Source organism: Mustela nivalis (genome assembly GCF_964662115.1).
Source record: "Mustela nivalis genome assembly, chromosome: 6".
NCBI classification, from domain to species: domain Eukaryota; kingdom Metazoa; phylum Chordata; class Mammalia; order Carnivora; family Mustelidae; genus Mustela; species Mustela nivalis.
In genome coordinates, this window is record NC_139025.1 from 5,939,401 (window position 1) to 5,952,147 (window position 12,747).

Here is a 12,747-nt window from a genome sequence, read left to right on the forward strand (position 1 = left end):
GAGGACGCCTGGTGTGCTCAAGAACAGGCTGGCGTGACAGAGGGTGTGAAGGACACATGGCGCTGTCAGAGACGGAATATGGTGCCGACGGGGCCAGGGTAAGCAGGCCGGCAAGTTACCCTGAGAGCTGGGGCATGTGCAGGCAGGCAGATAGCCACTGGAAGGTTCTGAGCGCAAGACTGACACTTGATTTGACATTTTATAAAGAAAAACAAGTGAAGAACCGGGAGCAGGAGGACAAGGCAGACGGGAAGCTGGGAGGTTGGTTCCAAGGCCATGGCGGGGAGTTGGGTGTGAGATGGTGGCAGCGTGGACCAGGTTGGTGGCACTGGAGACACTGAGAAGGGGTGGGACACAGGGCATACTCTGAGGTGGAAGAACTCCCTGTGATGGCTCAGACACGGAGAAAAATGGAGTCAGGGATGACTGAGCAGTCAGAAGGAAGGCTGGGCTGTGGACAACTAAGGAAGGTATGGCTTAGGAAAAGCCATGAGAACAGTGTTCGCTGTGTTAAGTTAGAGATGCCCCCGAGACTCCCAGACAGCAACACCGACCAAGCAGGGAAGACGGACGAGCGCGGGGAAATGTCGGGGCGGGAGGTATATGTTTGGGTTGTCCGTCTCCCTGAGCTTCTGCTTTCATTGATGTTATGTGGCTCAGAGTCACCATGGGCGAAGAAACCAGTGCTGTGTGGGGCAGAGAGGCACGCACCGATCCAGCCCTACGCCTTCCCCATCCCTGGCCAGCCCAGTCCCCATCTCCCGTTGGTGAGGCTTAATTGTTCGCCGCAGTGCTGACAGTCACTGAACTGAAACACAGGTCTCTTTGGTGGACTGCAGGGCCCAGGAAATGAGAGGGGTGAAGGCCGGCTTGGGCTCCACATTGGGTGGGCTATCCTGGCTCGAACTTCAGGTCTTCCCTGATACCACTCATTTTTTGTTTTTTAATTTTAATTATTTATTTATTTATTTATTTGACAGACAGAGATCAGAAGCAGGCAGGGAGGCAGGCAGAGAGAGAGAGAGGAGGAAGCAGGCTCTCTGCTCAGCAGAGATGTGGGGCTCGATCCCAGGACCCTGAGATCATGACCTGAGCCGAAGGCAGAGGCTTAACCCACTGAGCCACCCAGGTGCCCCTACCACTCATTTTGACTCATTTCCATAATGCAGTGAAAGAGCAAGAAAAGTTAAAACACTTCCCAAGATTAGATATGAATCTGAATAAAGAAAGAGCGTGGCTGGAGTTTGCTTCCATGAAGCAGACAGACTCGCAGTAGTGACTTCCTGTTTTCAGGTGACTGACACATTCCAACTGTGGATTTTAGATCTTGGAGCTGGAATACCACATTCCTTCTAGAAATAAATCAGAACAAGTATCAGGAATTCTGAGAAACAGTGGTTTCTGATTTGGGTTCCACTCTCCCTTGGGAGATTACGGAGCCAAAAATCACATTTAAAACTGTTTATTCTGGGGATGGCAAGTCATGTAGTCTCCATTCTGGGTCTAGAAGGGGAAAGAAAACTACAAAGTGTTCCACAAAGCTGTCTCTAGGGGTGCTCAGAAGGCGGTCTCTGCCGTCTGTTGGAACTGGTAAATGTGTACTAAACTATGAATCCAGTGAGCGTCTCATGTAGCAAGTTTTTCTTAAAAAGGTAAAAACACAGGTGAAGTGTGTCTACCACAAAAGCCAGCTAGAACAGCTTGCCTAGTGTTGGAACAATACAGTCTTGAAGTCAATGGCAGGCAAAAAAAAAAAAAAAAAAAAAAAGGCTCTAACCATCTGGAAAACACTGGTCCAACCACTCACGCTCTCAGGATTCTGCAATTGTGTGGTTTGGGCCCGGCAAATCATGACAATCATCTGCACGTTCTAGAGTGAGATCATCCGCAGAGATTCCTTAGGAAATGTGACCGAGTTCTCTGGCACTCCAGCAGCCAGGGTGCGCTGAGGACACTTCCCAGTTTTCTCAGGAGGTCAGCTGTCAGGTTTTCGACATGCTCTTCCGAACTAGCGCACTCGCTGGGCAGCCAGCACCTACATCAGGCTGCCCTTGAGCTAGCCGGGTCACTTGCTTGTTTCTCCTTCCTTATGAAAACGACCTGTGTCAACTGCTTACTTAGTAAGGCCTTACTGTGCATCAAACAGTTTTAGGCACAAAGGAGACAAAGTTAAAAACACAGGAGACTCGAAAGCTCTCAAGGAACTCATAGTCTACAGAATACAGAATAGAATACAGAACAACGGTGTGTCCGTGTGTCCATCAAAGTGAACGTAGCCCGTGTGCTGTCAGGGTTGGGGTGAGTGCATGGAGGAGTATGTGCATCCCTGAGGCCCGGAGACATGTGTGCCTAAGCTGACAGAGCTGCCCCAGGTCCTCTCCACCACTGTACTCACAGAGAAAGAACAACATAATGTATAAAGTAAGTTCATGCCATCTCGTTTAATTCTAACAGCATTATAGACTTTCTTAAAAAATGATAAAGAAACTTGACAAGTCCACACAGGCCGTGCATGGCAGAAGCTAGGTTATAAACCAATTCCACAACTCAGACCTACCCAGGAGGAGGGGGCTGTTGGGAATATCAACTCCCACGAGCATGCCTGCTTCTGGTCCATCTGCCTGAACTTGATCTGCGGCTTCTGGCTCTGGATTTCTTTCCTCCCTGTACCTCCCTGCCTTTGCTTCAGACTTCCCATCTTAGTAATGACAGTCTGCTCTCCCCAAGGCGATGGTTCTGAAAGTCTGGTCACCAGACCTACGGCGTCAGAATTACCTGGGAACTTGCTAGAAATGCAGATCCTCAAGCCCACTCCAGACCTATTGCTGAATCTGAGCCTCTCTGGGAGGGGGGCCCAGCAATGCCGGTTTTCATGGGCTCTGCAGGTGATTCTGCTGAAGGCTAGACCTTGAGCGTCACCCTGACCTAAGCTAAAAAGCTAGTAAGTTCCTCGATAGAGCCTGTGTCACCCCACCACGACCACTTGGCCTGTGACTAAAGAAGAAAACCATTTGTCTGGTCCGTGCAGCAGTCACAGAATACAATCAGACCCGGCAAAGTTCTTCAGGGCCAGCTGAGGTAAAGCTGGAAGCACAGGTAACAGACCTCCCCCCTTCTGGTCTACTTTCTACAGATGGCCTCCCACTTTCTCAGTTCAGCAGTACAGCAGCCTTCAACCTCACCCCCTTCCAACTCATCAGACCCAGCTTTGGGCTAGGAGCTCAGCAAAGTGGGACAGGCTTGTGGATACACAACCCTCTTCCCTAACCAGGCAAGGAGGTGAACAGCTAGCTGGCTTCAAGCTCTGCTCAGGCAGTTAGCTAAAGGCGTCCTCCATCTAGAATCAATACTAACAATAAGATATGAACCTCCCAATTATATTACTTTCTACAATCCCCCAAACTCCTCTGTACTTCTCAGCAGATCAGAAAAACTACTTTTCAAACTGGGATTAGAACCCGGGACTCCTGACTCACTCTCCACGGACCTATCCACCGTAACATGTCATGCTTAAAACAAATTCTTGTTAGTTATCTAATGGAGCTACAATACAACAGTAAGTGCTGGTCACTGTGTAAGGGCACAGGCCCATGTCAATAGAGCATGCTACCGCACGGAAAGAATGTCCTTTTCACAACCCAGTGCATTAGAAATCATGCAGAGACACTCTCTTAAACAAAGGATAACTTCCTAGATCCAGAGCTCCAAGTTTACAGAAAGGGTGGGGGACAATCTTTCCAGCTCTGCTTTTCTTCATGCAAATCTGGGGATCCTCTCATCCACTCCCTTGATTTTGATTAAAAGGTCTCTAATTTCCTCTTACAAATAATGAAAGGTGCTTATTCCACTATCATTTTGATGTCTATTGCAGCAACGTCCTTCAGAAGGAACAAAAAAAAAGAAGCCTATAGAGACAGAGCTGAGGTCCCCACACACCCACCCCCTGCCCATCGATATGCTATTTACACTCTGTTCTAAAATAGACCAAAATTCCATTTGAGAAATGAGAGGCTGCTGGGTGTCCAAAGGAGACACACACAAACACACTCGCGTCCATGTTCCGAAAGGTGGAAACCTGCACACGATGATCAGATCACCCTCCCATTCCGCCTCCTTTATTTTCATTTCTTAGAAACTATCTCTGTTGGAGCACCCTGCCCCCATTCATACCCGGAGACAAATCCGCGGAGAGGAGGTGGAGGAGAGAGAAGGAGTAAGATTCACAAAAGACTCATTTGGAGCATTGATAATTACAGCAGCTGGAGAGCTTACAAAAGCAGAGAAGGACCCTGCTAACAAAACACCATCAGGGCACTTCCCCGAAAACCGGCCAGGCACGAGATTACTACTAACAATGAGGGAACAATCAGAGGCCAAATCAAATCTCAACTAAGCAGCAGACTTGCCGAATTTTTCACCTTCACTGCTACGATTAGCATTTTAAAAGAGCCGAAGACTCCATGAGTTTGACAAAGGAAGAAAAACAAAAGATAGCAGGAGACTCATTCTGGATAAACAGTTGCTGCTCTGCATTCCTAACTCTACACCATCCACGGCAGCTCGAGAGAGGCACAAGGTGGGGTCCTCAGTCGATGTGCCCCCGACCAAACCGGCAAACCAATTACCCACGCTGCACTTGAGCACACAGTATACCCCCCCCTCACCTGCACCACCTCTCTGCCTCCCACCCCCACAGCCGGGATCAACCCCACCGAAGGCAGAAAAGAACGCTTTTTTTGGGTGAGAACCAGCCAGAGCCTAAGCTGTCATTACACAGCAAAAACCTAACGAGAACAAAAACCCAGCGGCAGCCTGATGTAGGAAGCCCAGAACGTACCTGAATTCTTCAAATGCAAACATGACCTAGTCAGAGACAATTTCCTTGGATTGTCTGGTAGCCTTTTTGGTTCGGAGGACAACCATTTAGTCAGTCAGATGGTGCAAAGTGCAGGAAAAAGAGGCGGGGTTTCCACACCCCCCCAATATTCTGAAGTAAAAGGCTTTCTGCAGACAGGGGCCTGCAGCCGCCAGCTCCGCCAGCTGCTGACAAGCGGCAGCTAACAGGGGAGGCAGCTAGAAAACCATGTGATCATTCCAGCAAGTCTGATTAATGCAGTGTCTGCCTAGGCTCCAGGCTGGGAGCTGGAGGAGCCCAGAGAAATAAGTCGAACCCTGGGACTCGCCTGGGATCCTGGGTGAATCACATATATGTGCCCCTCCTCCCCCAAACCAGAAATTCGAAGGTTGGGACGTGGGAGGCAAAGGCCTGCAGGAGTGCCACCAGCTCCCTGCGACCTGCCCGATGGCCTCGTCTTCCGTGTCTGCTGCTGTCACCACCAGGTATGGCCAGTCGGTCAGTGAACAGCACAGAGTGATATCAGGCTGCATTTTACTGAAAATTCTTCAGAGTTCCACTCCCAAACATTTGCCCAGCCACAAATACACAGACCGCTTCAGAATCACAGAAGTCACGTTCTGTGCTACCACTTTACCGTGAACAGCATGACCTTGTAGGTCAACTGTGATGAATGACCTCATTGACTTAATTACTCATTTATTGAGTGTCTAGTATATACCAGACTCTTCAATTCCTTGAGGTACAAAAATTACTATAATAATTTCAGAACAGAAGAAAAAGGAAAAGATGTCAGCCAAAAAAAAAAAAAAAAAGGTTTACCAGTTTGTAAAGCCTGAGCTGGCAAGATTCAGCTGTATTCTGTAACTTGCCATTAAGGAGATGTTCAGCATTTAGAGTGCAACTCTCTATAAAGTAAGGAAGACAGATCTCAAATAAAAACCTGAGTCACTCTTGACTTTCTTTCCCTCACAACACAAATACAATCAGTCCCTAATTCTGATTCTGCCTCCAGAAGGTTTCTTTGAGCCCAGCCCCTCCCACCCCCATGCCCTCAGCACTTCTTTTGGGGCCTTGTGCCCTATAACTGGTCTTCCTCATTCCCTTCTCCTCTTAAATCTGATTCTGACGCCCCTGCCCCTTCTAACCCTGCATTAGTTCTTCAGTACCCATGGGATTATGCAAAAATGCCTCAGCCTCACAAAGAACGTCTTACTTCTCCAACACTTCCTTCCTTCAAAACTGTCCACAAACCCCCAAATTCAGGAAGACAGTCCCCGTCCCCAAAATGTGCCAGGGCCACCATCCTTTGGTCCATGAGGCAACTCCGCAGATGATTCCTTGTTGCCTGTGTGACCTGTGTCCTCTCAGGCATGCTCTGCCCCCAGGGGCCTGCACACCCCCAGGCCAGTCAGCTCTCTCTACTGCCACTGACCCACCGCATACCACCCTGCCGGCCGCACACATCCCTGAGGCCCGTGGGGCAGTGCTGTGCATTCCCAGAGCCTGGCACAGAGCCAGACAGAGAGGAGCCATTCAGTAAAGGTCTGCAGCAGAGACTACCTTTCGCCTCCGCCTTCCGTTAGGGAGGAGGGTGATGGGAGCACAGGTATCCACACACAAAGGTGCTCTGGGACGACTATGCCCCCTTCCCACGTCCTCTCTACCTTGAAGAACATCCAGAGTCCAGAGCCTGACTCAAAGAAATGAGGTGGCAATGGCCAACTGATCAGTGAGAATGATTTGGGGGGAATCCTGAGACCCCTCAAACCACACAGCAATCATCAACTGAGCTGATCCAGAATGCCTTGCCCAATATTCCTGACAAGACTATGCCTGGGACCCTCCAGTGACAGCAGCTTCTTGGCAGAATCATGATATAACAGAATACCCCAGAGATCTGGAGTCATTAAATAACTGAGTTTACGTCCCAGATCTGCCACTTCCTGACTCTGTGATCACCGGCCACGCCCCACTCCCTGCGTGCACAGCTGGAGGAAGGCAGGTGCCGGCTGTGCCCCTCTCACAGGATGGCAGTCGGGACCCCACAGGGCAGCACCTGCCGAGCTGTGAGAGCTCCTTGTTGAGTGGCTCAAATTACGGAACGTTCTCCATCCCCATTACGGGTTTGCAAGGCCACCTCTCCGGGACTGATAGCCGGACAATCTCCTCTACGGCCAGGCCGCCCTCCTCAGTACTGTGTTCTGTCTGCTTGCTGACAGCTCATTTATTTTTTGGGTGGGGGTCAAGGTATTTCTGTCCAGGATTCTCAGGACAGAAGGGGTATGTGTGTGTGTGTGTGTACAGACACCCCACCCCCCATGTATGGAGATATGTATAAAATCATTGTCCAAAATCCTAAGTTTAAAAAACAGCAGAGACTACCCAAGGTTCAGGAAGAACAAGTCCCCCACAGCAAACACAACGATATGATGTCGTTATTGACTAACAACCTGGGCAGAGTCACAGGGGCACGGGGGTAGGGGCAGCTGCTGCGCAACCAGACAGGAGTTCCGGCTCAGTTCCGGCTCCGGAGGGAAAGGAGCTTCAGGGCATTCTCTTACCAGTCCTTCTCAGCCTCAAGGACGGGGCTAGTAAATAGCAGATGCTCAACAACCACTCCTGACTGAGAGAGGTGCTGGCTGGTCTCACGGCCAGAGCCGACGACGCTGGCATTATCTGCAAGGTGTGGGGAGGAGCACTTAGCTCTTAGCTCCTAGTCGTCTGCAGCCGTGGGCACCGGCCAGATGTGTTTTAGCCTGGCCACGTGGCAGGTCCAGTGTGGCCGAAGCCAGGGGGACGGAGACCTCAGGACTTCATGCCTGTTTTCCATCAGTAACACAAGAATCTCCTCTTGGAATGCTGGTTATACCTTTAAGGGCAATTCATTAGGTCTGAGTTCAAGCAGAGTTGGTGAAAAATCTCCAAATCCAAGAACCAAATGTATGGCAGACAAAATTTCATGAGATCTCCCAATTTACTAATAAGGAAATAAAGGCTAAAGAAGTTAAGTAACTTGCCCAAGGTCATACTGGTGTCAAGTCGCAGAGCAATGATGTGGAGCCAGGTCAGCTTAATGCCAGTGTTTGCCAGCCCTGTGCCTTCTTGGGTCCCAACACCAAAGACCCAACAGCTTCAGGTTGCCTCCAGTAGAGCGCTTATCCCGTAGATGGTCAGGCAGCCTGTGGCTCTGTGACAAGGCTGGGCCACAGTGACCATCTGGGGTACTTCCACCCAGCTGGTCCAGTCTAGTGCCTGAATATCATGGCCAGACACGCGTCTGTAAGGGCTGCAAGGGTGCGTCAGCTGCTGCAGGGAGGAAGGGCTAGGATCTTGGGCTGACACAGGGCCAGACCCGGGATGGAGTGGGCTTCGAAGGCTAGGCGCTCCGTTTGATCAGATAGCACCAAAGTGCCAGGAAGAGGGCCACAGTGAGGGCCCACGCCTCCTGACAGCTCCACGCCTCCTGAATAGGCCAGGAAGGCACTTCTGTGACCAGAGAATGTTAAAAAACAAAAGGTCATCCCAGGTCAACTGCCAATGACTCAAGGCTCAGACAAAGCCTGTTTCTGCCATGGGACTTTTTTTTTTGGAATGTTCCTTACATGGGACATAAAGCTGATAAATGTTTCTGGCTGAAGGAGGACTGAAGGGGAAAGGTGCGGCCGCCAGGCTTTCCTCGGCCTCTAGCAAGGGCAGCCCAGAGAATGCCGGGCTTCCAGGACAGGCAGCCCCGAGGGCAGGGGTGGGGCTCATCACCACGTTCACCCTCCTTAATCTGGACACACCCCTCTTTTTCTAGTCTCACTGTAAGAATAAAGGCCTCCTGATGGGCCCTGTTCTCCTCCTGCGGTGACTGGCCACAGTGGGCTGCCTGAGGAGCCTCCAGAGAAACAAACGTGGGGATGCTGACCCCAAACACAGGAGGTGTTTGCAGGCTCCTGACAAGCTGGGAAAGCTAACATTCCTAGGCACACAGTAGGCCTTTGGTCAAACACTTGTTGAATTCACTGAATGTGCTTTTACTGCAGTTGAATTAAACGTTCCAAAAATTTAAAAACAATAACAGTTGATAAGAAATGTGAGTCCTACACGCCGAACTAATTCTCCCCCCCAAGTTACATAATTAAGTGAACTTCTATAGTGACATTTAGCTTTAAAAAAAAAGTTGCTTTTCTTAAAATTAAAGTTTTAAATAAAGCCGTCCCTCACCTCTATTTTGAGAATTCTATTTAAAACGAAGAGCTACCCCTCAAAGGCATTCTACTACAAAGGAAACACAACTATATTTTTCAGTCTACCACTACTCAACAGGAGGGGTCACTGGTACTGATTCCTGTATTCCGTCCGCAGCAGTCTCTCTCAGCAGATCAGCACTGTCTAGATACCTGTGTCCGTTCCTGGAGGTTAGCTTTGCACTCACTTAACCAACAGCTGGAGGGCCATGACGCTAGTGCTACTCCAGGGGCTGCAGAGAGAACAGTGGGTACACGGAGGTCCTCAGTCTCCCAGAGCTGGCTGGGAAGGGGGGAAGGCAGATCACGAATGAATAAAGAGATTAGAAAAGAGGGCAAAGGGCTGGAGCTACTGAATTTAACCGAGGTAATAGGAAAGACCCCCTCAGGGGGTGACAGTTCTGGTGAGATTTGAGTGACAACAGGAGTGACAACAGGAGACAGTTGTGCAAACCTCAAGGAGGGATTACTGCAGGTGGAAGAATGAGCTGAGGTGGGAGGAAACAAGAGCTTGGCTGTTGCCCTCCTATGCAGCGCGGCTGGAACGCGGCTGGAACGGAGGAGTAAGGAACAGAAGAGTAAGGAGCAGAGGAGTTGGAGAGGAGGCCAGAGAGGTCCGTAGGGCTTTAGTAGCCGCGGAAGCCACTGTGGAGTGCGAGACAAGGGAGTAACATGACAGATTTTGATTTTAGAAGGAACGTGGAAGTGGGGAGACCAGTCAGAAGCTGCGGCAGCAGTGCAGGTAAGAGCAGACAGGGTCTGGACTCCGGGGTGCAGGACACAAGAGCAGAAAACAAGATAGTCTTTCTCACAATCCCATGGTTTCATGTGGCTTTAGGTTAGTAACAAAGCAAAGATGGGAAACACTTCAACAGAAATACTAAGCACCCCATGAAGATCGTATGCCAAATAAGCGCCATGTGAGCAAGGACCTTGTCCCATCTCTAGGGCTCTACATTAGGGACAGCGCCCGGAATCGCTCCGTGAATATGGTTGGATTCATGAGCCAGCTGTCTGCAGATGAAGAGAATTTCATAAAAAGGCGGACCTGGATGAAGTCTGCATGCTCTTTCTGGGGCAGCCATCAGATAAAGGGCAGATTATCCTTTTGAACAAACAAGTGCATCTGCTCCAATGTCACCCAGATAGAACTTTGCCAAGAAAATCCTACCAGGAACCAGGGAGAATCGCGGAGATAAAAGCCTGTGCGGCAAATTCACATATTCCATCAGGTCCCTACTGGGTCCCTGCCAGTAGGCCCAGCGCCACACGACCTTGAGAGTCGAGGAGGGGCAAGAAGAGACAGTCACACCTGCAGCCTTTCAGAAAGCTGGGAGCAGACCACAGGGCCTCCGAAAGCTCAGGGAGCGTCGGTGTTGGTAAGCCATTATGAAGGCGTCTGCAGCTGGGACAAAGGATTTTCTAGTGAGGTAGAAAATCCTGTTTGCGCTGGTCTCCCATCCTGGTCCTGGTGTGCAGCAGCCCAGGAGCTTGGAGCATGAAGAGCTGAGCGGCGGTCTGAGCTCCAGCCCTTGGCTGCACAGCAAGTCCCCTCACCTATCAGAGTCTCAGCCCACTCGCCTGCGCAGTGTGGGTAAAAACTCCCGTCTTCCTCCCTCACAAAGAAACTGCGACGGCCAAATACAACACACAGTGTGCCAATTACATGTGCTAGATAAGGAAATGATCATATTATCATCGACAACACAGGAAATCACCCTTTTCCACTTGGTGCCACTGAGGTCTTGACAAGACAGAAATTTTCAGTGTTTATCCGGGTCACATAATTAGATGACCCATAAATGCAACCAACTATCCAAGTGACCAAGAGAGTTTAAAAACACACGTTAAGTGTGGGAATTCAGGGCTAAAAGGACCTCACAGTCAGATAAGTCAAACCCTACTTCAGGCAACAGCCTGGCTACCTAACCAAGATGCTTATCTCCTCATGTGTTCATTCTGTCAAAGTGTAATTTTCAAAAGCTAAAAACCTAATGGTCATATAGTATATAGTATGCTTGTGGCAAGGACTGATTTAAGTCATGATGAGGGAACAGTAGGATGACAAAGCTGGTTCAAAGATTACACAAGAAACACACAGAGTCAATGGCAAAAAAAAGAATGTTGTGATACTCTTGCAAAGTTAGATCGAAAACTGGCTCATGTCCCACAAAGCAATGACACCAGAACCTTTGTAGTTGTCTTTTCTACTAAACACAATCATTTAGCTCTCTAGCAGACAGAAATCACGTGTAACTCATTCATCTTCTACAGATTAGCATCTAACTTTACAAAATGAGGTCTTCTCCAAAAACATTAGGTGTGGGGCGCCTGGGTGGCTCAGTGGGTTAAAGCCTCTGCCTTCGGCTCAGGTCATGATCCCAGGGTCCTGGGATTGAGCCCCCCATCGGGCTCTCTGCTTGGCTTGGCAGGGAGCCTGCTTCCCTCTCTCTCTCTCTCTGCCTGCCTCGCTGCCTACTTGTGATCTCTGCCTGTCAACTAACTAAATAAAAAAACCAAAACCAATATATATATGTATATATATACACCCCCTAAATCTAGCACAGGGCTTTAGTCTAGTCTCCAGCCTGAGCACATTCTCTCCCCCTTTTTTATCTTCTTTCTTTTTCCAACCAACTTATCAATTCCTTTTTTAGAATTTTTTCTTTAATTGCCATCTTTACAGCCGTATTCCATCCCTTCATTGTGTTTACCCTTATTTTTGTACATATATAACTTTTTCTTTCTTTAAAATTTTGGGAGGTAGTTTCTTCTAAGAGATCAAAATACACCCAAAATCAAGTGGGTGTATTTAAAATCTTTAAAAATCTTTAAACACAACAACCAAAAAAGTTAGTTGTCCCTTAGGTGGGCTTGCTAAATGATGCTCTCGAGTGTACCAAAAGAGAACACTATAATCTTTCTGCCTTTGTACAAGCTGTAGGTAGTTTTCCTATAATATCTTACCACAGCGTATCATCCATCCCCATGAACAGGGAATTAAGAAATTCTTTCCTATCTGGCCCATTTTTGCTTTTTTCCCATTTACATCCTCTTATTTTGTGAAAATCCTTCAAATGACTGAAGTCAATTCTAAATCACTGCCTAGTTTTCTTAATTCAAATCATCCTGGAATGGGAGGTGGTGGTGGTGGTGGTGGTATTTTCCAGAACTTCCAGCTTTCAGTGCTTCTCTGAATTCTCTCCAACTATCACACTGTGGGTCTCTTAAGACAAAAAAGGGACCGTCTGATTCATAGCTGCTGATTCACAAACCCCTCCCCCTCCCCCAGATCTGGCTATTCTGAAGCACTTACCATAATTAGCTCTAATCCCCCAACTTCACAAACCCAGCCTACCATCCCTTTCCCTCCCATATAATAGTGCTTGGAAGTCACAAACCAAACCCACTATAGAGACACAGGCACACCCAACCCACACTAACTGGCATAATAATGCGAAGTCAAAGAAGAAATCGAGCAGATCAGAGAACGTCCTGTTCATATCTGTATTTTCCACAGAGGGTAGGGAATGGGAACGAACAAACTAATTAATTAATTAAATGTTTTAAAGAGCTGCAGGAAGGAGTGCATCCCAAAGGCTTTGGCACGTGAAATGTCTTCCCAGAAGCTAAGTGAGGAAGGGAATTTCTGAGACC

General features: G+C 48.7%; 1 protein-coding gene across 3 annotated transcripts in view; it reads right to left on the reverse strand.

Moving 5' to 3' along the window:
* The window catches only part of EVL (Enah/Vasp-like), a 140,588-nt gene that overhangs the window by 98,528 nt on the left and 29,313 nt on the right, over positions 1-12,747 (reverse strand). Inside the window, exon 1 of one of the 3 annotated variants that reach the window (XM_082737685.1) lies at positions 4,838-4,959. The exons of the other annotated variants lie outside the window; for them this stretch is intronic. Coding sequence (XP_082593811.1) covers positions 4,838-4,860 — 23 coding nt within the window. The 5' untranslated portion in view covers positions 4,861-4,959. Of the gene's footprint in view, positions 1-4,837; positions 4,960-12,747 lie in introns of those variants that run through there. 3 annotated transcript variants of the gene reach the window in all.